Raw genomic sequence first — 27718 nt, forward strand, 5'->3', positions numbered from 1 at the left:
GTTTCGCGCTGGCTTCCCGCCTGTCGCGCCGCAGCGCGCCACGGCGCTTGAAGCAACTATTTCGCACCAGAGGTATTGCACAGTATCATACGAAACTGAAGGCGCTATAATATATTAGGAATGACAGGCATCTATCAAAAGTAAGGAGCTTTCCTTGCAAAATAAGTCAAGATACTACGGCCCAAAAAGAGAGCAGTAGTCCAAAAACATCCCGTCTCTTTCGTCTTCTTTGTCTATGGCTTTGTATATAAATTTCAATAATCGGCCTGCTGGTACGGAGGAGGAGCCGGGATCTAAGTCTGAGGACATGGCATCGGCTGCATAAAGAGGGATTTGATCGAAGAATGTGTCTCGATTTTATCGACGGCGATTTATTGCAATATTATATCGAACAAAAATCGTGATAAATTGATGTAAAATGAGTTTATCGAATGCAATTTTATAGAGATAAAATAACAAGATGGAGGAAAATCGCCTAGAATCCTAGGGATTATATCTAAAAAAATTGTAAGAAAATTCAACTTGAGTTCAAAATATCGCGATTTTTCCATTGAATGAAGGCCACTTGGGTACACTGTTAAAAATCAACACATTAGCGTAAGAACTTTCTTTATTTTTTTTTCTCTTCCGAATTCGATTCCAGCTCGGAAAATTGATTCCGATTTTTAATCGAATTCGAAAAGTTGATCTGATTTTATCGGTTTGCCGGCGCAAAAAATCGATTAAAAATCGCCATCTCACGCAAAGAGGCGAGTACCGAGTATTTTGGCGCCTGCAAGAGTGCATGAATACTTCAAGCATTGCGCGTAACAGAGAGCGGTCACTATTTGTTCCTTGGCCGCCTACTGGGGTTATTTGATTTTTCATCTAGTGATTGTATGAAAACCGATGTATGTTACTCGTTGCAACACTACAAAGTAACCATGTTTTACACGACCCAGCAAGAAAATAAAATCACCTCTGAAAAGGTCATGCGGCTTTAATTGCAGATTCGTTGTAAAACCGAAGAACGCCCAACAAAAATTACCCGATAGGCGTTGAGTGACAGAATGAGTGTTGTGAATCTCAAATAAAATCCAGCCAATTGTCAAGATGACTGTTAAAAAAATTCCATCAAAACGTAGAGGTTTGGGAACCTATGCCGAGCGGTGGTTTTTGATCTGTTAAATTTTTACATTTTCTGCCTACGTCATGAGAAAATTAGTCAGCAGTATTGAGATGATGTCTATCACGACCATTTTCACCGTCCTTTTTATTGAGTTAAACGACGCATCTTTCCTAAGCAGCGATAGGCAAAAATGCTGCTAACTACGTACAATGAAGATAATACACAAAGATAGCCCGAAGAATTTAACTAGAAAAACACAAAACAATGGGTAAACAAGGCGAAAAACAGAGACATAAAAAACCTGGGACGTTTCGGGGTGGTCTCAATCCCCTCTTCGACCAGGGAACAAAAATAAAATTAAAAAATAAATCATAAAAATCAAGAGACCCTAAAACCCCCATTTGCGGTGATGGAAATTTGTCTTGATTTTTATAATTTAATTTTTACTTTTATTTTTGTTTCCTGGTCGAGGAGGGGGTTAAGACCACCCCGAAACGTCCCAGGTTTTCTATGTTTCTGTTTTTTTCCCTTATTTACCCATTGTTTTGTGTTTTTTCTAAGTACAATACATGTAGTACATGTAAATTTACATGTACTGTCATACCCGTAGCATCAATGATCAATCCTGCGACTTACATGCATCATCATAGAACATCGTACGGTGCACGTATCAGGGTTGAAGAAACTGTCCCTAATCGTCGCTCCTCTGACGTAACCTAACGTACCTCTGCGTAACGTACCTCTGCGTAACGTACCTCTGCGTAACGTACCTCTGCGTAACGTACCTCTGCGTAACGTACCTCTGCGTAACGTACCTCTACGTAACGTACCTCTGCGTAACGCGCCTCTGCGTAACGCGCCTCTGCGTAACGCGCCTCTGCGTAACGTACCTCTGCGTAACGTACCTCTATTTCCACATGAGCCTCGGAAAGCAAACAGTTATATGGAGAGTAGGGCTCGCGTGGAAATAGAGGTACGCCCTTACGTCAGAAGAGCCACGTAATGAGGGACGCGATCCAGTCATGGGTTAACTTAGGAACTCAAAACAAATCTCCAAAGAAAAGAAACAAGATCTTACCTGCATTTTCACTCCTGTCTATCCAACGTGCGGGGCCAAAGGCGGAAGCGAATCGGGGGAACATGTTTTAATGAGCATGAAATTGTTGTTAGAAAAGGATATGGATTAGTTATCATCGCCAAACACCAGTTCCGAGGCCTCGAGGTTTGATCCAAGTACTTGAGCGAGATCGGAACGAACCCTGGGTACGGAGACTGCTCGATATTGTTCACGTCATCTTCGTCGTCATCATCGTCCTCGTCATCTTCGTCCTCATCTTCGTCGTCATCATCATCGTCGTCATCTTCATCATCATCGTCGTCATCGTCATCGTTCTCATCGTCATCGTTGTCATAGTCGTCTTCATCCGAGTATTCCAAGTCTGTTGTGATGATCTCGTTCGGGTCGGTGTGACCTCGATACCTGTATTCAGATACCGCTGACGTCATCATTAAATATGAGTCGCCTTTCGAGAAGTTGTCTTTGGGCTGTAATCAGCGGGCTTCTAAAGGTTGAAGACTATATTATGTGTCGTGGTAATGAACCGTATAACTGATTTGTTGGCCGATGGATTGTTGAAACCGGTATGAGAACATTCTGACGATCAGTCTTTTCAATAAAACTTCTTCTGATAACGGTGCGTTTTACTTGATGACGATATTATGATGGCGCCTCAGTGTGGGAAAAAATGTAGAGTTGCGATTAAGAACTGCAGAGGACCCGATAGAAATTTAAAATTATTGATTTTAACGAAGCTGAGTTTTGATGCGTGCACACTCTCCAATTTTTCAGGTGTCAAAATCAAGTAAAGCCGTATTCTTTTTTCGTCGCCGCAATTATACAAAGATACTTTTACCACTTTAGTTGAGAGAAAAATGCAGATGAGTTTCACTCCTAACTTCAAAAGGGGCTTGTTTGTTTCTCACATTAAGTACAGCACCTCAATCCACTGATGCAGGCAAAAAGTAGGTACGATTTTAGTCATCCACCGCAGTCAGGGTTTATTTTACGCGTCTCAAAAAACGATTATCGCCTGTTAACGGACCGGAGCATCCGGAGGAATCTGAAACAAAAAACAAAAAAATGCATCAATATGCCATCATGAGTGCATTTGAGAAGTATAAAAAAATCACCATTTTATATAAGTTCAATGCCTATGAATAGAATATATGGGCCGAGTTTATCAGAAAGGAACCAAACCACATTTTCAAAAACATTGAGTTAAGAGTGTGTTTTTGAATTTCACTAGTCGTTTATTTTCTTCTGCCAAAATCTGAAAGTCGAAAAAAAGAAATTGTTTTGTGAAAAGGGGGTTAAAGTTAATTTTCTACATTGATCGTTATGCAGAAATAAAACTTTAAACCTCTTTTTCTCAGTTTCAAATTAATGTGGGTTGGTTCCTTTTTGATGAACTCGGTCCATATGAGGGGCTTGGAGAACAAGGCGCATAAGTGCAGTTTTCGCTAGTTTCAGAAATAGGTACGTGTTTGGAGTTTCGAAATTGAATGGATCCTCACAGCGAAAAGGAAGTTCAAACTGACTTTCTGATGCTTAAAAATTGAATTTGGGAGCGAATTTTTCACAGAATATGCATTAAGACTAGTTTCACGCACACGCAAAATCATTAATATCTCTATTGTTTCAAATCCTGCACGTATGCGCGCCTTGCCCTCCAAGCCCCTCATACTCTGTAAATATTCTTTTAACCCCTTTTTTATGAGTTTTGCTACGAATGCAGCTTCAGAATGTGGCTATTTACGTTCTGTTTAATTTAGTCCACTGGACCCGGACCCCGTCAATATCCTCTCTAATTTTCTACATATAAGGGCCTCCTAAGAGAATATTCTGACTGCATTTGTAATTTGGAACTTTAATTTCTGGCTTAGTTTAGAAACAACGTGAGTACAATTAGTTTCCCTCTGCACGTACGTGTTTTTACAGATGAGCCAGAAATTTTAGTTCCAAATTGCAAAATGTAGTTCATTTGTGCTCTCCCAAGTAGCAAAATAGAATTTTTTCTAGAAAAAAATATTAAGAAAATTTCTAGAAAAAACAAAGAAAATGAGAGTTATCCAGAAAATAGAAAGGAAAACATTGCGAGTCAAAAGTCTGACCAAAGAAAATAGATCTATTTCATAGGTCTACTATCTGCCAACTTCCCATTTGGAAAAAAGATAGAAAATTTATTGAAAGTAGAATTATTTTCTAGCCAATTTCTTAATGTTTTCTTTTAAGAAAATGCAAGGGAAAAATGTATTTTCTTTCTATTTCTTGTGTCTATTTTCTAGATCTACTTTATGCCTATTTTCTTTCAAGAAAATTTGTCTATCTAGAAAGTAGACATTTTCTTGATGAGCGCCTCCTAGTAAGTAAATAATAATGCTACTTGGGCTCGCACAGGCACACTTTACAACCTCGCTCACTATCTGCACGTTTTAACTTCTGTGTTTGTGAGCCGTCCTGTGTTAGTTTGTCGGCGATCGTCGAGAGGAATAGGTAAGTTTAAAATATTCTTGAAGTTTGCTACAAAATTCCAACGAGAGAGGAACTCACGGCAGGAACGATAGCTTTATCGACGCGTCTTACCGTCCATCGGTTCGCGAGGACCGCAGGATTTACCGAACAAAAGTTTTCCCTCGACAGCATCTGGGAAGTCACTTGAACAAAGGGCTCATTAAGGAGAGTGTTTCGTTGAGCCTCCAAGTGAATTTCGTTTCGTCGGCGAACGAATTTCCCTCCCTGAATAATCTGATGCAGATGCTGTTAATTTCCTTTGTAATCGATAGAGTACCTGTAGTGGAAATTTGTGAGCGTTGGCGGGTCCATTTTTTATTAGCTTCGCCATCTTCAGCTTCATGGAACCTCTGAGTTTAAAAAAATTAGCAGGTGTGCCTTGCAGATTGAGTCAAAATGACAAGAAATGGACGTATTTCTGCTAAACGGAACTACAAACGAAAGGGAAAGATGGGGTGGGGGTGTGCTATAAAAAGCTGCATAAGAAACAATGTGAAAGTGGGCGTGATGCCCTCTCGGGGAAAGAAAAACCGGGATTTTACTTTCTACCAGACGGAACTAAGTGCCAAATAAAGGCGGCACTCATGAGCCATGGGCTTTTCAAAAGAGTCTTGTGGACAGGGCTTATGAGTTAAAGCGGGGGACGGGCGATTTTCCTGAAATTTGGCAAATGGATTGCGCTTGACGTACACAAAATTTCAGACCCTCAAACATTTTTTGGAGGGGATAACGCTTGGGGAAGGGTTAAACTCGAAACCATCATATCTCGATATCTCGTAAAGGGGAAAGATATACATCGATGTCCGGTTCGCGCTAAAACCCGTCTAAAATTACTTACTTTAACATTCAGGAAGATATTTTTACCGGGTTTCCTTCATAAGCTATGCTCCGCACCTTTTATTGTTTTTTAAAAATGGTTAACAAATTTCAAAGCAACTTTACCAAAATATGCATTCTCACTCTGCCCCCCCTAGAGAAAAATTGGCCGAAGCGATTTCCTTTAAAATTGGTACACGCTTAGCTATTGTAATGAGGAGTTGATTAAAATTATTCCCATTCAAATCCGCTGCCTCGGATGCCCGCAAGAGCGAAAAGTTATTTCTCCATATAGTATTACATTGGAGATACGCGGTTGTTTACGCGCATCGCGCCGAACAGGTTCAATCCTGTTGCGTGACGTCACTGCCTTATAGACGAAATTTAAGGTTTTAGGAGGTATTTTTCGACGAATGTTTGTGGAAATTGGTAAGCGGGGGTATTTTTCTCGGGGGATCTCGAATTTTTGGTCGGATTTTCAAAATCTCAAAATCCAAGATGGCGGCCGTGGCCTAAAATGCTAAGTCGGCTCCTGTTTGATTGATTTTCGTGAAACTCGGTATCCAGGGGTATTTTTCGACGAGAAACTCGAATTTTTGGTCAGATTTTCAAAATTTCAAAATCCAAGATGGCGGCCGTGGCCTAAAATGCTCAGTCGGCTCCTGTTATATCGATTTTCGTGAAACTCGGTATCCAGGGGTATTTTTCGACGAGAAACTCGAATTTTCGGTCAGATTTTCAAAATTTTCAAATCCAAAAGATGGCGGCCATGGCCTAAAATGCTACGTCGGCTCCTGTTCTATCGATTTTCGTGAAACTCGGTATCCTCGGGTATTTTTCGACGAGAAACTCGAATTTTTGGTCAGATTTTCAAAATTTCCAAATCCAAGATGGCGGCCATGGCCTAAAATGCTAAGTCGGCTCCTGTTTGATCGATTTTTGTGAAACTCGGAGATCTAGGGTACTTTTCGACGGGGAACTCGAATTTTTGGTTAGATTTTCAAAATTTCAAAATCCAAGATGGCGGCCGTGGCCTAAAATGCTATATTGCTTCCGGATATCGATCGATTTTTGTGAAATTCGGTATTAGGGGGTATATTTCGACGGGAAATTAGAATTTAAGGTCCGGTTTTCAAAATTCAAAAATCCAAGATGACGAACGTTGTCTAAATTGCTACCTTGGCTTCCGATCCATCAATTTTTGTGAAATTCGGTATTAGGAGGTGTATTTCGACGGGAAATTAGAATTTTAGGTCCGATTTTCAAAATTCAAAAATCAAAAATGGCGAACATGGTCTAAATTGTTATCTCGGCTTCCGATCCATCGATTTTTGTGAAATTCGGTATTAGGAGGTGTATTTCGAAGGGAAATTAGAATTTTAGGTCCGATTTTCAACATTTCCAAATCCAAGATGGCGGCCCCGCACGAAAACGCGGTCCGGACTCCTAGAACATCAATTTCTGTACAACTTGGTGAAAAAGAAGATTAAGACATAGATGTTGTCTCCTCATCAATGTTAAAAACTGTGCGGGGCGGTGGCGGCTCGCGGAGCGAGTCGCAAGTTCGTCGCGAAGCGTAGAACTGGGGTCCAGGGGCACTCCCCGGCTAGACGTGTCAGCTCGCAAAGCGAGCTAATCACGACTAGTTTTTAATAAAAACAAAAATGACATCAATGAACGCCTCGCTGAATTCCTCGTGGAAAAACAGTGGTCGTGCGTTCTGGAGCAAAGATTCGTAATAAGAAAGCAAGTTTGCATGAGCATCGGTCGGGTAGAGAGAATGAAGGAGAGGAAAAAAATCAAGACGGAAAGAGGAAGAGGAAAAAAGAGCGAAAATACAGGAAGAGGTGCGGTTTAAAGTTTGAAATGACGTCGAAGTTGTTGCTCTCATTATTTCGGAGTTGACGAGTTGCCTCTTGACGTAACGAGAAGAAAAATTCGTATGTGTGAGAAAATAGGGGAGAATCTTGAAAATTTCACCGGGAAAATGGTTTATGCGGGGAACTGGCGCGAGGCACTCCCGATCAAATGGACTGCGTTAAGCAGAAAGGAACCAAGCCACATCAGCTATTACCAAATTTAATTGGGCAGTTTAATTTTTTTCATGAAAACGATCGGCGGATTTTATTGCAAATTTCAATTAATTTTCTTAGTAATGCGAGGCAAAGTCCTTAAAATTTTCAATAGAATCCGCACAGACGTTCTCTTGTAAAACATGCAATTGCCTAATTAAATTTGGTAATAGCTAATGTGGCTTGGTTCCTTTCTGCTAAACGCGGACCAAATTGTTTTGGAACTCGTTTGGATGAGTGATTAAATAAGGAATTAATAAGGAAATAAGCTTTCAAGAATGCCAATATTTTTATTTCATCTCTCTGATATTTTATTATCATTTATTATTAAGAATTGAAGACGAAGAATTTCGAAGAGAAATATAAGTTTCTATTTAATGTTCGAACGAATATAAAATGAGACCGTTGAATTCCTTCTGCAAGATACCTATCGCAAGAGAGTGTTTTGCCAACGCGTTTCACGCAGAAAATTTATTACATCAATTCCTATTGTTTTGTATCGTCCTTTGAAATGTTGCCCTCTTTTTTTCCGGATAAGTTACCAGGGAACCAATTGTATACTACTCGAATACACACAGTCAGAGGTACCTATCCCTTTGAATTGTTTGACCGAACCCCTGAACGATGTGTTTATTTTACTTGTGGATATTGTCCACTTTTATCTCGCCTTCATTTTCAAAGCATCAGCAACAAAGCGGCCTTTGAGAGTAAAATTAAAGTGAATAATAAGTCCGTTAGAAAATCTCACATTCACATTGCTCATATGATCTGATTGATCCAATAAAGATTATGTGAACTTGATCGGAAGTATCGTTCATCCGAAGTTCGCCTTCAATTTTAGCGCATAGGCAACAAATATACCGAGGAGCGCGAATAGCTGTATCTTTCCGGAAAACACACATTTATCTCGCTCTGGGCAAATTGATAGAACCATTGGACAATGCGTTGACCTCTAGGCAGATATTGCTCACTCGATATTTCGCCTTCTATTGCGCCGAGTAGGCAACAAGCGTACTGGAAAGCGCGAATCTTATCGTAAAACACACATATCGACGGCGGATGTCTGCAATCACATATCGACGGTGTAAGTCGGCAATCACATAACTCGGTTTGCGACGTCGCAGACTTACTGTCATACTTTATTTCTTGAACGGGAAACTACTCAACGGCAATTCTTTAAAACTGCCGTGATTTTTCTTCTCTGCGCGAAGAAAATTCTGCATAAATTTTAAAGAATGATGTGAATTTGTTCTCTTTTAAAAGAATAATATAGAGGCGGAGATTTTCAGACACCGCAAACGAGTTATGTGATTGCGGACTTTCACCGTCGATATGTCATTTTCGGTGTCTGAAAATCTCCGCCTTTATGTTATTTTTTTTTTTTGCTTTAAAGGAGAACAAATTGACATCATTCCTTGAAGTTTTTGCAGAATTTTCTTCGCACAGAGAAGAAAAATCACGGCAGTTTTAAAGAATTGTCGTCTAAAAAATAAAGTACGAAAGGAAATCTGCGAAGTAGCAAATCGAGTTATGTGATCGCCAACTTTCACCGTCGATATCGCTCCGTAAGCTTTGCCCTGGTAAAAATTGGCGATAGGAGCTGCGTTTCAAAATACCATAGGAGTTCTTATAGCCGACTGAAGAGGGCGATAGAAAATCATATGGCTGGCTGTAGAAAGTGGAAAAAATCATACGGTCGGGCTACACGAAGCGATAAAAAATTATACAGCCGGGCTATAGTTCCTATCGCCGGGCTTTACACTTTATCGTCTGGCTGTTGCTTTTTCGCCATCGGCTATAACAGGCTATAAGAAATATGTGTGGAAATTCTTGAGCTTTGTAAATCCTTAAGTTTGTACGGAATCACCTTAATATTTACAAAACGTACATTATATTTTCCTTTACTACATATTTTTATTCATCAATTAAAATGAGAACAATCCATACAGAGTGTGCAAACATGTCAAAGTCATGAGTTGAATAACGCTGACTCCGCGAGATCAAATATTAGAACCTAACACAACGCGGAGCGGCGACGCACTGGCGCCTACAAACCTAACAGGGAAACTTCACGAATTGCGCAATGCGTGAAGTATCTCTGTTAGGTTTGTAGGCGCCAATGCGCGTTCAGCGCTGGCTGCCCGCCTGCCGCGCCGCAGCGTACCGCGGCGCTTGAAGCAACTATTTCACACCAGAGGTATTGCTCAGTATCATACGAAATTGAAGGCACTCCAACATATTAGGAATGGCAGGCATCCTTCAAAAGTACGGAGCTTTCCTCGCAAATTAAATCAAGATACTGCGGCCCAAAAAGAGAGCGGTAGTCCAAAAACTCACTAAGTCCTAGCATCCGTAATTAGTAACGTTTAGCATACACTTTATCGCCAGGCTGTTGCTTAATCGCCATCGGCTATAAAAGGCTATAAGAAATTGTATTGCCGGCTATAGAAGCTATATTGGAAATCTTACAGCCGGCTGTAGGTCTATGGTATTTTGGAACACAGATTCTACTGCCAATTTTTACCAGGGTGATTGTACAGGACCGTAAGCGTTACCATTCCGCTAGTTATACGTTTGAGAGAATTGCAGCTTCTTTAATTTGTTCACAGTCTAAATATAATACTCCTTATAAATGATTTTCCATTGATTTGATTTTTAATGATTTTCGTTTATACTTGATTTGTTAACTCAGCTAAATTATTGATGTTTGTTTTATTTTCCTTCCAGATATTTTGCTTTTTATCTTCACCGACAAGCCGTGTTCTTAATCAATATCTTTTTCGGCTGCATTTCTGATTACGAATTGGATAGCATTTTGCAATTCGGAACTATAGGCAGAACGGTAGGTTTTCAGGAGAGCAACTTTTGCAAAAACCATTGGCGTTTTTCATCAAAACGATCAATGTTGCGGTTTGATGGTTCATTTTATAGCTATGGAGTTCCTTTAACACCCTGTGTTGACAGATTTGTCAAAAACATCACACTGTTGCCAATAATTACAAAAAAAGGCTATAGTTCCTTATTGCAAAATGAAGAATCCGGGGAAGCTCATTTTGCAATTAGGAACTATAGATTGTTTTAGCACTGACTGCATAGGGGAGACGACCCTGGTGTCACTATTACAAACTGGAGGGTTTACCCCAACAGAGAAAACACCCCTTCCTTCCATCATACGAGGAAGGGGGGAGGTGCATTGTCCCTGCGGAAAGATATTCTACAAAAAACAGGGTGTGCCAAAAATATGGATACCTACCGACTTGCTAATATTTCGAGAATGGTGGCAAATATTAACATGCAATTTGGACGGAAGGGTTTATAGATTTGATTGACATGAATCGATCAACACCGACTCGATCGACAAATTATTGAAAAACCAGTGTCATGATTCCGACATGACCGACATGAATCGATCGAAAAGTTAGAACATGAACCGATTGACGTGATTTGATCGGCACTGATTCGATTGACGACCGTGAATCGATCAAAAACCAGCGAATCGATCCGCAAATCCGTGAATCGATTGACAACCCCGTGATTCGTTCGAAAAATCCGTGAATTGATAGATAAACCCTTGAATAGGTCAACAAACCCGTGAATCGTGAAATTTTGAAAATTCGAAAATCCAAGATTAAGGATGTGGCCTATAATGCTATCTCGGCTCCTGTTCGATCGATCATGCTGATTTTCGGGGTCAGGGGGTATTTTTGGACGGGAAACTCGAATTTCTGGTCAAATTTTGAAAATTCAAAAATCCAAGATGGCGGATGTGGCCTAAAATGCTATCCCGGCTAGTGCTCCATCTATCGCGGTGAATCTTGGTACCAGGTAGTATTTTTGGATGGGAAACTCGAATTTCTGATCGAATTTTGAAAATTCGAAAATCCAAGACGGTGGATGTGGCCGAAAATGACCTTACTTGAGTAAGTATCCCCTGGGGGATATTTCATTCCTCGGACACACATTTAAAGGGGAGCTCAGAAGACGCAACCTCAAACTTGTTTTTCGTGGATTGAAATGCGAAAAATATCGGAGAAATTATTTGTGGCTTATGCGTAGTAAATACTTCAAAAAACGCAAAAATCAAAAATCACTGAACAAGCTCAATATCAAAATTTGAAAAATTTCAATTTTTCGAAACTCGGCTAGGAATTTGAGTTTCCCGGCCAGAAATACCCCCTATACAACCAAGATTCACCACGATAGGTCGAGCAGCCCGAGATAGCATTTTAGGCCACATCCGCCATCTCGGATTTTCAAATTTTCAAAATTTGACCAGAAATTCAAGTTTCCCGTCCAAAATCCCTAATAGCACAGTTACACAATGGAATGTTTTTAAAATGTTTCAAATTATGTCAATCTCGGATTAGTCATTGACATATGTTTCCAACAAATTTTCAAAACGAATACATGAAATGGGCAAGTTGGCCGTGTCTTTGAAACGTATTGAAAACAAATCGAAAATGTTTCCAATTGCGGTCATTCAAACTTTTTTAAAAATAAGTTGGAAACGTTTCAAACTTATTTCAAAAAGGCATAAATAACCCACCCAAAAAATGTGTAAGAATTGTGTCAGCTATGTGTTGTCAATATATTGCAGTCCGTTCAATAAACTATAGCAGAAAGGTTTCAAAAACATTTCAAAACCATTGTCACAGCTAAGCCTATGATTGAAACATATTTACGGAACATTTCTGCCACAATTTATGTAAAAATCAATGAACCTTTATTGACATCCATCGGAAAAAATTTGTAATTGTGTCAATTTTTTTTTTAACGACCCAGGCACAGATTCATATTAGATTTGTGTACGATATGTTGGGAAAGGAGATCAACTAAATATTTTGGAAACATTTCTAAAACATATTTAAAACGTTGCTGCAGAAATTCTTGGAAGTTCGAAGTTTCTGAGAAATAAACCTGACATATTTCTGACACAATTTAGCAACGTTTCCAAGATCCTTCAAAAACATGTTTCAGAAACAACTGGCAGATATTTCGTATTTTTAATCTGATAAGGTACAGCTATATGTTGAATCTATGTATGAAACGTGACGGAATGGTATTTGAAACGCCTTCAGATTTTCGTGTAAGAATTTCCCTCATTGCTCTCTAGTTGAAATACTCGTATCACTCTCATTTAATTGATCCGCGGCGATCGTACGTCATAACCATTTATAAAATTAATTTAAACGCATAAGGGTAAGGAAATGTATTTCAGAAATGTGTCAGGAATATATCAGTTAAACAAAACAATGCCTTGATTTTCATTTAAACCTGGTGAACACAAGTTGAAAACATTTCTCAGACCTTTCTAAAAATTTTCCTAGATCAAACTGAACCTACCAGAGAGCGTTGACGTTTCATTTTCCAATTTTACCAAATTTTGGTTTATTTTTTTGTCTCAAGGTTTACTTTTTGGCTATTTAATTATGCAGAGTTAAAAATAGTTTTAAATTCTTGGTATGCATCGCATTTATCTCCATAAGAGCTTATAAGTTATGGATTATCTAAAATATTGAAACCGTACATCATGCTTTGCGTATACTTTTCTAAAGAGAGGACTTCCTAATCCCTCTGATAGTTTAATACTGATGGCGTGAACCCATAGTTCCATACTCTCCTTAGGCATAGTCTGTAATCAGGCCGCCCAGGTACTTGATTTGATAGCTATAATGCCTCCACGACATTTGCTAAAACAGATGTCTGAAAATTTTTTTACGGTTAAGAAGTGTGACATGCGGATGTATTCAACACAGAGTGGGCTCGTGTTTAACACTACATGGACTGTAGTGATTATACCGAAAATGTGTCATAAACATTTAGAAAATCAGAGGAAAATCTGAGTTAAAGGCTCATTGTTTTACAAATGTGTCAGAAATGTGTCAAAAATGCACTGCCAACGGAGACCTTTGCCCATTGTGTCATTGAAATATGTAAAAAATGAATTCGAAACATTTCGGTGACACAATCTGCAAATGTTTCACAGACACATAAAATGTGGTGACATGGGAATGTGTTGAACACAGAGTGGCTTCGTGTTTGACACTTCATTCGGGTTTTTAAAGTATCACGTGAAACATTTCAGAAATGAGGCTTATGGTGTCATTGACACGTTTTAAAAACATCTCTAAGACTAGGTGTGCTATTACGGTACCTCCTGGTACCAAAAATCAGCAAGATCGATCAAACAAGAGCCGGGATAGCATTTTAGGCCACATCCGCCATCTTGGATTTTTGAATTTTCAAAATTTGACCAGAAATTCGAGTTTCCCGTCGAAAAATACCCTCGGTTACCAAAAATCAGCAAGATCCATCGAACAGGAGCCGAGATAGCATTTTAGGCCACATCCGCCATCTTGGATTTTTGAATTTTCAAAATTTGACCAGAAATTCGAGTTTCCCGTCGAAAAATACCCCCGGGTACCAAAAATCAGCAAGATCCATCGAACAGGAGCCGAGATAGCATTTTAGGCCATATCCGCCATCTTGGATTTTTGAATTTTCAAAATTTGACCAGAAATTCGAGTTTCCCGTCGAAAAATACCCCCGGATACCAAAAATCAGCAAGATCCATCGAACAGGAGCCGAGATAGCATTTTAGGCCACATCCGCCATCTTGGATTTTTGAATTTTCAAAATTTGACCAGAAATTCGAGTTTCCCGTCGAAAAATACCCCCGGATACCAAAAATCAGCAAGATCCATCGAACAGGAGCCGAGATAGCATTTTAGGCCACATCCGCCATCTTGGATTTTTGAATTTTCAAAATTTGACCAGAAATTCGAGTTTCCCGTCGAAAAATACCCCCGGATACCAAAAATCAGCAAGATCCATCGAACAGGAGCCGAGATAGCATTTTAGGCCACATCCGCCATCTTGGATTTTTGAATTTTCAAAATTTGACCAGAAATTCGAGTTTCTCGTCGAAAAATACCCCCGGATACCAAAAATCAGCAAGATCGGTCGAACAGGAGCCGAGAATGCCGAGAAAGCATTATGCCGTCCTGTCTATAGTTCCGAATTGCAAAATGGGAAATCCGAGTTTCGCATTACGCAATAGGGAACCATAGTATAGGTCCCAATTGCAAAATGAACTTCGCGTGATCCTGCGACGGCAAATTTTTGCGGGGTCGCTGAAGCGGGATAAAAATTGTTTTTGAGGATTTTCTTTTTCTCAATAGTAAGTAAATACCCTCCTGATACGGAATTCATCATAAAAAAAAAATCGAAAATTTGACCCTAGTTCCTTATTGCATAAAGCTGTCCAATTGTTCTGTCACGTTCAAACGAGCATACCTACATAAACTCTTCGACGAGTCTCATAATGTTTTCCTTGCATCATATGTCTTTTCTTGATGCTCCGCTCAAAAGTTACTCTTTTATCACTCAAACTGGCAATATCGTGATACGTAAAAAGAACTTGCGTGAAAAGATCTTTAAATAAATTACTACTTTGGAAAAAGTGTTTCAAATATTTTTTTCAAATATTTTCAAAGTTCTTTTTAACACTTTTTTGCTCTTTTACGTAAATGCTACCTTTGGCAAATTATATTAAAAAAAAAAAAAAAAAAAAAAAAAAAAAAAAAAAAGTCTTCCTAAAACGAACATTTTAACAGTTTTCTTAAGTATGGTCTCCAAAATTTAGGCAAGAGTTTTGTCAAGGTTTTTTTTTTTTTTTTTTTTTTTTTTTGACGACGCTGCTACTAGGGATATGAAATCGGGAGAAAAATCTTAACAGAGGTACTCTTCTCTGCGCGGCATGTCTGAGCATTTGATCGTGCGAGAATTGCGCCGAACTAATTCCGAACTTGGACGCACCAACAACGCTGGAGCGGGCTAGAAAGCGAACGGGCAGGAACGTGTAAGTGAAAATAAACAGAGCTTCAATTTGTAATGAACACGGTTTAATTTGGCAGACGAGGAAAGTGAATTGGATTCAAGCGGGAGGGCTACACAGGACTGAAAGAGGGCAAAGTGGGAGGGAATGGAATGGGATTCGAATTAGAAACACGAGAGCAGGCTCATGCTCCCGCGGCCAGCTCAGAGAGCAGAGACACCAGTTGCCCGAAATAATCCGGATTTTCCTCTCGGCAGCTATTTCCAAGGAACCTCAAAATACCCTCAAAAGGAACCCCAGACCTGACCGAAGTTTGTCTCCAGGATACTCCCATGCTAAGGAAAAACGCCCTACGAACCTTCAAGCGTTGCCAAATTTCCCCTGGCAAATCACTCATTTTATGGAAAATTGTTGAATATTTGTCTACCGATATCTTAGATAATTTTGTTTATAATTTGATCGAACGTCTGAAAATTTCAAAGAAAAATATTCATAATTTTCCTAAAAAATAAACATTTTATCGAGGAAAATTTGGCAACTCGGGAATGTCCATACGGCGTTTTTCCTTAGCTCGGCAGAATAGGTAACCACCGGAGCCATCTGTATAGAAACACCACCGAAACGCGATGCATTTAAAGTCACTGATTTTTCAAAGTAGATCTTCAGAGCTTTAGTTAACAATTTGATGGTCGATCGATGAATAGGTCATTTCTAGACTTCAGCACATTTCTTCAAAACTTTCGAGCATTGCATCACGTTGCTGTCCGTCAAGTATTTGTACACAAAATATAACCGAGAAACATGTTGAAATTACCACGAATATATCGCCTTTTGCTTTGCGATATTTGATGGTCGAGCGATGAATCGGGAATTTCTAGACTTTAGAACATTTCTTCAAAAACTTCGAGGACTGAGTCACGTTATTATCCATCAAGTACCTATTTGCACCCAAAATTTAACAGAGAAAATGATGTCTTTTGAAGTAGTATTTCAAAATTTGTCTCAGTCAAGTACGAACAATCAAATCTCGTGTACAAATACCTGATGGAGATGCTTGATTGAGTTACTCCTGGGAGAAGACGAAAGGGATGTCTAGTGAAAGGGTGGCGACAGGGGATTTTAAAGGAAATAAGGGAGTACCAACACTGCATACTCTCCGAAAGGCTTCGGAAGGGTACACTGACAAAAAAAAACGGTCGATTTTAACATATACTCTGACACAGTGATCGAAGTGTGGTAAACAATACCAGACTCTGTAGTAGCATTTACCATACTATGGTATAATATCACCAGAGCTCTGGTGAAAACTATAAAAATTCTGGTTATCTTCACTTATTAGTATCACTGTGTCAAAAATCGAGAGGACTTACGGTAGATTATACCATACTTTTTTTCAGTGTAGGGTACTGAGGCGGTTGGGCGTCGCTGAGCGCCAGACAGCGCTATCAAAGCGGCTCTAATGGTGGCTATCACGCAACTTTGGCCATCGATATGGCTTTTCGATCCTTCACATTTTGGTAAAATTTATCATATTAATGGCCATAAGCCGTTCATCCTCATCATGCCTATTATCTGGATTGTGCGCACCTCATGTTCCGAGTCTGACATGAGTGTAGTACAAGGTCAACCTTTCGATATGAATCCGTCAGCTTTATAAGAAATCCATATTTATTGCAGTGAGTTTGGCAGCATCCCGGAAAATGTGAGTACGTAAGCCATTCTCACAAATTCATTCTCGTGGAGCACTTTTATAAATCACCTCCTGAGCGGGCTGATTGTTGAAATTGGTAGACAAAGCGGTAGACAAAGAAGACAAAAATGATACAGAGGGATCCTATTGGTGGAAGCGGATGGTTGCATTGGACAAAGGAGGTAGGAAATAGACTTACGAACTCGAACTCATGAGAGACCCTTTAGTTAGCCCATCATTTTCTCATTTAATCCGTATGAACCACCCACTTCAACCAATAGGATAACTTTATACTCCTTATGTCTTCTTTGTTTATCGCTTTGTTCATAGCTTGTCATCAATTTAAAGAATCAGCCCGATGCTGCAGAACTTACTGTGATCTTAGGTCCCACAAAAAGCCTCTCCAATTAAATAGTTCGAACCCCCCCCCCCCCCCCCCCCCGGTTGCCATGAGTTTATTTTCAGCGAAATCTCGTTGTAAGTCAATCTGCGGTTAAAACAAAATCCCGCTTTAGTCGAACATTTCTTCGGTCTTTCGACACCAAAATTTGATTTTATACGTGGAAAATCAAGAGCGAGGAGCAATGAAAAAAGGAAGACAAGTTTCAAGAAAAGATTCATTGTGACGCATCTGTAATTTTGGAGGAAGCAAAGAAGTCCGTAAGAGCTTCAAAATATATGACTATTGTTATGCTTTCATGATTTTTCGTGAGGGAACGGATAAAATTTGAAAATTCGCCTAAAACATTTTAAAATACTCAATTGATTACTGAAAAATTTTATTACGTTCCTTTAAAAAATCACTCACTCATAAGTTACTCGAATTTTCGAGTTAATTTCGAGTTAAGTGGCAAAGCGGATAAGACGAAAGGCCCTTGGCCGAAATTTCTCTCGGTCCCGTGAAACTTCGACTTGGCGAGATTTCATTTGACGTATAATACCAGGGTGACGAGTATCTCTTTTATTTAAGACTAGCAAACTCTTAAAAAATATCTAAATAATACGAGTAAAATTAATTATCTTTCTATTTTCACAAAAAAATAGGCAGCAGAGAATTTAGAGCGAAAAACACTGAAACTACGATAAAAGAAAGAGAATTTTTGTAAGTATCAGATAGCATGTATTTTATGCGCTCCTATTATTAAAATATCGCATTTCAGATACCTTCAGGTATATCTAAAAGTTGATACAATACATATTAAATACGATCTAAATACGGTACGCCACACTACACGTATGTAATACTTATATTTTGAAATACACTTTATTATTTTGCCGTAGTATTCGAAAGCAGCACTTAACTGTAGAAAATTAAATAAGCTTCAAAATTTACCCACCTTTTAAATCAACTGGAAGGTAACGGACAAGCACTCAGGTTTCCGCGAATTTTTTTGCAAAGAATTGACGCGAAGAAGAGGACTCGGAAAAAGTTACCCTACATTGAGTCATCAGCAGTGACGTGCGATCTACCACTGAAGATCTAATACCCCGGCCAACAGCACGATGAGTCTGAAATTAATCAAAATAATGTTCCGTTCTGTCTTTACTCCACAACACGCACGCAAATCTTAGGAATAAAAATCTGATGACTTCTTTATTTTAGTGAGCGCATCGATTCATTGGGAGTAAAATTGTTTTTTTTTTCAGTTTTATGTTAATTCCCCCTTTTTTGTTCACTCATGAATTCAATAATCCAATCATCATCGAACTAAAAAAAAAAGCACCTTGATAAACGAGCGATGAACCAAGTCCAAGATAATGCAATTATTAGGTCTTAGGTAGGCACTATGAAAATGGAGAGATGTGCGAATCTTTCTTGCTTTGCTCCATGTTAGGATGCAGATCCGCTATTATTTCTAAAACGATTTCGGCTTCGTCCTTATTTGATTCAAAGTGTGCGAGGCTGGGAAGTCGTTAGAAAAATCTGGTGGGACAGCATTGTCAGGTATATTGAGATTGAGGTAAAATCACTTTGCTAGAAGCTCTATTTTCTAGCCACCCGAATCTTTGTAGGCTCCGTTTTAGCCTAGCATGCCAATTTCATCCGATTGGCGTTCTTATACCAAAATGCGGTTCAGCTTCAGTTACTCGCACCCGGAAATCCGATTTTTTAGCCAACCGAGACAATTCACCATTGTGAAACGATGAAGTTGTAACAAGCGACTGCAAGAAAGCGAATCATTCCAAGTCTGAAGAACGGCGAGATGGTCGTCTCTTCCGAGCCTACATGAGTGTTGTACCCGCGCGATTTTTTTATTCTTGCCACCGTCCGAACGCACATGAAAATCGCGGGATTAGGTCGCGGACGCAGATGCACAATTTTTACAATTCGCGACGGGGAACTTTCCGAGGTCCGGTAGAGGCCAAACCGGACGGTTCTCGAAACCGGTTCAAACGCGCGTCTAGTCTACCTCCGCCAGCTTTTCACCCCCGACCAAAGCGGTAAGAGATTAGCTGGGTCGGTTCGCGGTCGCTGATGCAGACATCTCGCCATTTTTCGCGGGAGACGCGGCGCGATATCGAGTGTCGTCACAGGCCCTTGCTCGAGCGAACTAACCGCCAATGGGATCCCGCGCGACCCTAGGATCGGCAGCGCGGCGAGGCAAGGCGCGGCGCCGCCGAGCGTGCGCGCCCGCACAACAGGTAGTCCCGTCCCTCGCCGGCCCCCGCGCCCCGCGCCCCCCTCCGGGCAGCGAGTGCAAAGAGCACCGTCCTCCTCTCAACTTTGCACGCGCGCCTATGCGAAATCGAAATAGATTTAGTTTTATAAGGAAAATGGTGAAAAAGTTAGGAAATTCATATTGGAAATTGAAGCTTTAAGATACAGGGTTATTCAAAAGTCACGCACCACTGGCCATAACTTTAGTTCTAATCGAGGTATCGACTTGCGGTTTGTGAAATTTTTCCTCATATCGAGGGGGAAACTGTTTTAGGTACTTTCCAGTTTTTTACCCCCTCGGGGGGGGGGGGGACTCTAAAATTTCAAATGGCTGGCCCCCTCATGGCCAGTGGGACGTGACTTTTGAATAACCCTGTATAAAGAACTTCAGATAATTAATACAGTTTACTTAGAAACGGAGTTAAAGAAGGCAAAGTTAAGGAAACTCAGAAGGAACAGGGTATTTTGTAGGAAAGGGTTGGTAGGTCTAGAATTGAATGGACGTATCGACATATTGAACTGCGACTATCGATAGTCTCGAAAAACCCGTGTAAAATACACACTAATACTATAAGCTGTTATGAGGGATCTTATAGGAATGCACACACACATACAAAAAATCGCTCGATAGCCATAAAAATCCCCATTTAAACACGGCAAAAATTATGGAACGAATTGATGCGATCTATCGTGCGTCGCTCTGACACAAAAAATGGCAACCGTCGAATCACCCTAATTAAGCTTTATTCGCCGTTTGACTGTAATTATGGTTTAAAATGGGGGAAAGACGCGTTTTAATCGCTGATGCCAAAAACACGTATCTCTAATCCGGGTGTCAGTCCTTAGTACGAAGAACACATGCCTCCGTAATTCTACCGGATTCCGTAACATGAGAGCCTTACTTTACAAAAACATCAAGGGGCTCAAAAAGAATCCTATTATCGATATTTTTACCAATTTTTACGTTTACATTTTCAACTGAAAGAAAAAGGAGTTTTTTCACTCCCCTGAAAAATCGTGTTTTCGGAGGTAAATACCTACGTGTTTATGGCCTGTCACCCGCTACCCGTGATGTCTCTGAATGCATGATAAAGGTAGAAAGAACGTAGTTCTCATTTGATATTAGAACAGTATTCTTCAAGATTACCCCTATGATCTTACTAAAGAGATAGCAGAAGGTTGAATAATTCATAGAATGATGCTACATGCACGCACATGCACAACTGAACCCATAAAACAATAATTCAGACACTCACATTTCCATTATCTGATTACCTCTCGTGCATTACTGATATAGGGGTGCGAAATCTCTACAATCCTTCGATCTAGGGTTGCAGGCTCGGGGTGCACACCACGGTCGGAATTGGTGTAGACGTGAATGACGTCTTGTAGGCGCAAATATCGACAACGAAACGACCAGACCACGTATCTCGTTTACTGTGTTTAAAAATCTCCACTTCCATTTTATTTTTTTGAAGGAGAACAAATTATCATTTCTTGAAATTTTTACAGAGTTTTCTTCGCATAGAGAAGGAAAAACACGGGAGCTCTTAAGGATTTGCGTTGAGTAGTTTCCCTTTAAAAGATAAAGTATGACGGGATGTCTACAACGTCGCAAACCGAGGTACGTGGTCTGGTAGTTTCGCCATCGATATGCTTTTCGCGCCGATCAGCGACCGCGCTTTTTGCGCAATGCGTGAAGTATTCGTGCACTCTTGTAGGCGCTGATATGCTTTCCGCGCCGACCAGCGACCGCACTGTGTTAGGCGCAATCGGCGCAATGCGTGAAGTACTCCTGCACTCTCGTAGGCGCTGATATGCTTTCCGCTTCGACCTTCGACCGCACTGTGTTTGGCGCAATGCATGAATCATTCTTATCTTCTATATCTCCCTTCCTCTATATTAATTTTTCTTAAAGTGTCCCTCTTGCACGAACTCAGAAAAAAAGGAGATTTGTTGTGTGTCAATTACTTAGTATTAAACTAAAAAGTAAAAAAATAAGATTTCCTCCAATCGTGGCTGCCGTCATTATTACCCACATACGCACTGTATTTGAGGGCACATGGAGGGCATTGAAGAATTGAAATAGGTATATGCGTAAATTGATTAAATAGCTCATTTTCCTGGTAAACCTATCAGAAAAAGTGATGCCGTCCCATTTGGAACCGCGAAAATTCATGACGCGCCTAATTAAACTGAGACTCGTGCCGTGTACAGCAGCCGCCATTGGGTCGGACCGCATAGCGATCCATGCAGGGGCGGACCAACAGCTAGTCCATCATTTTCTCCCTTAGTCTATAAAAACCACACATTTCAACCAATAGGATCGCTCCATACCCCCTATGTCTTCTTTGTCCATAGCTTTGTCTATCAATTTCAATAATCAGTCCGCAGTTCTAATGTTTTGAACCAAACGATACATCGCACCACTATCGAATACGATCTATTGTTCTCCCAATGATCAACTGGGGATAACTTTCCTATCACTCTTGCCGTTTCATCAATGTAAAAATCTCGAGAAAAATCGATCGCTTGTGATCGGCTTTGTTGGATCGATCAGCTACTTGCCATTTTTTTCGAATTTTGAGATCGCACCTCTGTTGTCGTGAGACTAAAGAATCCATGTACCAAATTTGACAAGGAAATTCAACGTATTAAAGGCAGCGAGGGTTTTTTCAGAGGAAAAATGTCGCATTCGAGTGCTGTTTTGATATCAGTATCGAATGCGATATTTTTCCTCTAAAAAACCCTGCCTTTATTACGTTGAATTTCTTTGTCAAATTTGGTATATGAATTATTTAGTCTCATGACAACAGAAGTGCGATCTCAAAATTCGGAAAACAATGGCAAGTAGCTGAAACTATGGATCGAATTGATGCGATATATCGCACGTCGCTCTGATACAAAAAATGGCAACCGTCGGTCGAATCACCTTAACTAATCGAATTCCTGTTTTCGAAGTTACAAGGTATGATGCGCCTTCACTTTAGGAGGTATGCAACTTTTGAATGTCCGCTTTGACGCTCTTGTCTGCTCGGTAATCAAAGGCAAATTGTTGCGGTTTGGCTTTAGCTGGTATACGCTAAGCGAACAAATGGAGAACCAGTAAGCTCTTATACTACTTGTATTCAAATTCTTATTCAGTGATGTTGAACCTCCGCAAGGTTTTGAAACGGGATTGGATTTATACGGTTGTATTCAGAGGGATGCAGAGGTGGTGAATTCTGGATGGGTAAAATGGGGGTTCCAAGATTAGAGGAGAGTACAAGAAGGTGGAGGATCTACATGGGAAGGAGGTAGATATATTATGGGAATTTTGGATGGCAATGGGACAGCAATAACATGTAAATCCAGTCGGACTGTTAAAGAGGAAAACTATAAATGGGAAGTGAAAACCGGAAATAGGAAGTGAAAACCGGAAGTAAGAAGTAAAAGCTGAAAGTAGAAGGTAAAAACCGGAAGTGGGAAGTAAACATTGGAAGATGAGGGTGAAAACCAGGGGTGGAAAGTGTAAACTGCAAATAAGAAAAAGAAACCGGAAGTGGAAAGCAAAAAACGGAAATACGAAGTTTAAACCGTAAGTAGGAGCGGTGAAGACCAGAGAAGAAAAGCGAAAAACGGAAGTTAAGTTGGAAATCAGTAATAGGAAGAGAAAACAGGAAATGAGAAGGGAAAACCGAAAGTGGATGCTGAAAGGTTATAGGACATTTCGTCAACGATTTTTTGTCCGCGCACCTGTTTTTCCAGTTGTTTACGTCCACGCGTTTTTTTCGGAAGGGGAGTTTTGGTCCACTTACCACTTGAGACTCAAAGTTAATTGGGGTCCACATGTACTAAATACAAACGACAATTGCTTACGACGTTTTTGGATGAACATGTTTAATGTATTGGAAGGATGAGGATTTGCTTTTTTTTTTTTTTTTTTTTTGCTCCAACAGAGAAAAATATATGATTGAGATTTTTGGTAAAAATGAGGAAGCGTTATTTCCATGAGAGAAAATTCACTAAAACTCTCTTTCAAAAGCACGAAGTTCCCTCACAAATTAAATCGAGTGACGACAACAAAAAGAGAGCGGTAGTCGAAAAACATACTGTCCTGGTATCTGTATTTAATAACGTTTAGTATGATTTTTAACTTCATTAGATGTACAAAAGACCTAATTTAAGGAAAAATATCCTCAAATTTACCGCCGAGAAGATTTCCTTATGAGTTAATAAAGAAAATAATGTTTTCTTAAAGAAGAAAAGATGCTTTTATAAAAAAGGAAGTCACTTACATCAAGCAAAAACCCGCTTTTGTTCACCTGTTTTATTCTTGATTCAAAATAAAATCTTCTTGACGGCATACTCAAGAATTTTCCTTTATCTCTCTTATCTCGACTTATTTTGCAAGGAAAGTTCCGTACTCTTAAAGGATGCCTGTCATTCTTATTGTTGGTATGTTGGAGTGCCTTCAATTTCGTATAATACGGTACAACATCTCTATTGTGAAATAGTGAAGCGCCCTGGCACGTGGCACGCTGCGGTGCGGCCAGCCAGTCTGCACGGAACGCGCATTGGCGCCTACAAACCTAAGGGATACCTCAAGCATTGCGCAATGCGTGAAGTATCTGCTTAGGTTTGTAGGCGCCAGTGCGTTTCAGCACGTCGCATCGCTCCGCTTTATGTTAGGGGCCTATTATTTAAACTCGCGGAGTCAGCGTTTTTCAACTCATGATTTTTATATGTTTGCACACTCTGCATGGATTACTTTAATTTAAATTGATAAAAAATATATATATGAAAGGAAAATTTAATGTGTGTTTTGTAAATATTAAGGTGTTTCCTTGTCGTATTTAATGATTTTCAAAGCACATTACTTTTTTCTTTTATATTGTGTGCTTTTACTGTGCTGCAGCGTGGTGTGAGCGCAACCAAACGCTCAAAATAGGACGTATTTGACTCGGAAAGATCGATGTACAAATGGGCTAAAATCGAAGATTGCGTGCTTCTCGGTTTTTTCCCTCTTTTATTCATTTATGCATAGTTTCTTTCGACACAACTACTGTTCATTGACTTTAATATCGATGCCATCGCTTGAAAAAGGTTTTAAAAATATTTGCCACGTTTTAAAAATGTAAATGTTTTTAAAATAAAGTAATATTTTCATTAAAAAAAAAGTATTTATACGGTTTATTTTTCATCGAAAATTTTAAGGATGGAAATAAAACCAAATATTCGCCCATGACAATTTGAAAAGATTGATCAAAAGAAGGAAATAACGTTTCATTTAAAAAATGAGTTACCACAACAACTCTTCCGTCTCTCTCAATTTTCTCATTTCATTATTGTCAATATAATTTTACATACGGACTAAAATATGACACTTGGACCAAGTCACTGTTGCTTATTTCACGCGTGGACGTAAACTACTGGACAAAATAGGTGTGCGGACAAAAAATCGTCGACGGAATGCCCTGAAACCTGCTGAAAATTGGAAGTGGAAAGTGAGAACCGGAAGTGTAAAAGAAAACCAAATGTTGAAGAGTAATTCAAAGTGGAAGTTAAAACTGGCTAAGAAAGAGAAAATCGGACTGTGAAAAAGACTGGAAATACAGGATGTTTCAGACCACCCGTACCAGGCCTTTTTCTCGGTTGGTTTAGGTCGTACGAAGTCGGAGACCGCGGGGTTGAATAGGGAATTGACCCCAAGGAATCCGAATTTCGTGGTCCCGAAACCCCCCCCCCCCCACCCCCCTTTGGGAGGTAAAGGGGGGGTCACGATAAAAGTCACGGTTCCCGACCGAATTGCGGATAGATCGCATCAGAATTGAAAAGCACGGAAAATTTCACGTGGAATTGACCCCTAAAAATCCAAAATCAGACCATCCAAGGCCCAAGAATGACCCCCTAAAGAGGGGGACAGTACCCCCCTCCATAATTTCTCTTTGGTCTCTAAATTGACGTAAATTGACGAAGAGCTCAGGGAACATGAAATTTAGAGTCCTCGGGGTCGATTACATGGGAGACCGTCTTTTTCTGGAGAATCGACGTCAATTTTGCGACCAAAGAGGAATCTTGAGAAATTTTTGGCGGGGGCGAAGCCCCCCTACTCAGGGAGTTACTTTCTGCCATTCAGGGGGTCTACTAGAACTCTTAGGAGTCACTTAAGATGTAAATGTGTTCTGCTCCTCAATTTGGGATTCGGAAAGGAGCCCCGATTTTTAAAATTGGGCCCCCCCGTTTACCCCTCAAGGAGGGCTAGAGGAGCTTCGGGACCATGAAATTTGGATTTCTCGAGGTCGATTACCTGGGAATCCGTCTTTCTCTGGAGAATTTACGTCAATTTAGAGACCAAAGAGAAATTATGGAGGGGGGTACTGTCCCCCTCTTTAGGGGGTCATTCTTGGGCCTTGGATGGTCTGATTTTGGATTTTTAGTTGTCAATTCCACGTGAAATTTTCCGTGCTTTTCAATTCTGATGCGATCTATCCGCAATTCGGTCGGGAACCGTGACTTTTAGCATCGTGACCCCCCCTTTACCCCCCAAAGGGAGGTGGGGGGGGTTTCGGGACCACGAAATTCGGATTCCTTGGGGTCAATTCCCTATTCAACTCCGAGGTCTCCGACTTCGTGCGACCTAAACCAACCGAGAAAAAGGCCTGGTACGGGTGGTCTGAAACACCCTGTATGAGGAGAAAGCCAAATGGATGGTGAGATCTTTTTCTTGCAAGACTAAGATTTTTTCTAGTACCTAATATAGAAAACCATCAAACCTTTAAAGTTTCTTTTAAGAAATCAATAAATTGCCAGATCCTCGGCACGCTATAATGCTACTGGCGGATCCAGCAAGTTGGCATTATAGCCTTTTCTCCATTTAAACCTATGGAAATGTATCGATTCTTGGAGGGGCCATGTGCTCCGACAAAAATCGATTATTCAGCATAGGTTTAAAGAGAGGAAATCCGGTGTTGCCAAATTGCTGGGTCCGCCTCTGTAATACGTTGGATCGCTTCTTCTAATGATCCATTTAAGCCATGAATTTGTTTGACCGAGGGCAGCCCAGGTTAAGAGCTCTTTGCTAGCACAAGAGCATCAATAATGCATTGACAAATCTGACAAGGCTATGATGACTTGGCAGCAGTCGAGTATCTTGCAAATGGAGTGAATGGGAATAGAAAGACTGGTGCGCATTTATGAAACATTCATGGTTCGCTGATATCACCTTCCGGATATACATATCTATGTTTGCTATGTTTGATTAGTCATCAGACAAATATTCAGCACTTCTTGTATTAAAAGTCTCATCCTTTACTTACCTACCTTTGGGTGGGTTGGGTACCTTAGATATTTAGCTTACCTAATTCATAAAGCAAATCAAAATCCAATGACCGTCAAGTAAATGAAGGGCTTGGAGGACAAGGCGCATAAGTGCAGTTTTTGCTATTTCGAGAAATATGTGTTTGAAGTTTAGAAATTACATAGATCCTTATGGCGGAAAGAAAGTTCAACCTAAATTTCGATGCTTAAAAATTGGAATTTGGGAGCGAATTTTTCCCAAAATATGCTTACAAGGCTAGTTTTGCTTGAAATCATTAACGTGTCAATTTTTACAAAAACTGCACTTATGCGCCTTGTCCTCCAGGCCCCTCATATATACACACCATTGAGCCGAAGCCAGAAGTTTTTTCTAGTTAAGTTTCTCTGACTTCGCCGCATGACATTTCAAAAATAACATTAAGGAGAATTTAAAAGGAAATAAAACACTGAATCAAATGACTCAAATTGAACAAAACGTCGAAGTTGCATCAATAGCAATTAACAAAGTTTTCTTTGACTTACATGATTATTTCACAAATTAGCAACAAGAGTTCAAAAGGATAAAAAACACCGAACTGTCTCACATTAAATAAAATGCCCGAGTTGCGTCAGCAACATGATCATAGTGAGGTTTAGTTCAGCTCTGTTCCGACAGAGCCCGCGTAG

The 27718-nt window shown here is 40.0% G+C and overlaps 1 protein-coding gene across 2 annotated transcripts in view; it reads right to left on the minus strand.

Annotated features, from left to right (window-relative positions):
* Positions 1-19647, minus strand: part of LOC109043598 (Ca[2+]-channel protein alpha[[1]] subunit T) — a 370781-nt gene extending 351134 nt beyond the window's left edge. For both annotated transcript variants that reach the window (XM_072296890.1, XM_072296891.1), the window contains exons 1-2: positions 18432-19647; positions 2289-3228 (exon numbers count right to left, since the gene is read on the minus strand). In XM_072296890.1, the coding sequence (XP_072152991.1) occupies positions 2289-2617 (329 nt within the window). In that variant the 5' untranslated portion in view covers positions 2618-3228; positions 18432-19647. The remainder of the gene's footprint in view (positions 1-2288; positions 3229-18431) is intronic.
* Between the last annotated feature and the right edge of the window lie 8071 nt (positions 19648-27718).

Source organism: Bemisia tabaci, chromosome 2 (assembly GCF_918797505.1).
Source record: "Bemisia tabaci chromosome 2, PGI_BMITA_v3".
Classification (NCBI taxonomy): domain Eukaryota; kingdom Metazoa; phylum Arthropoda; class Insecta; order Hemiptera; family Aleyrodidae; genus Bemisia; species Bemisia tabaci.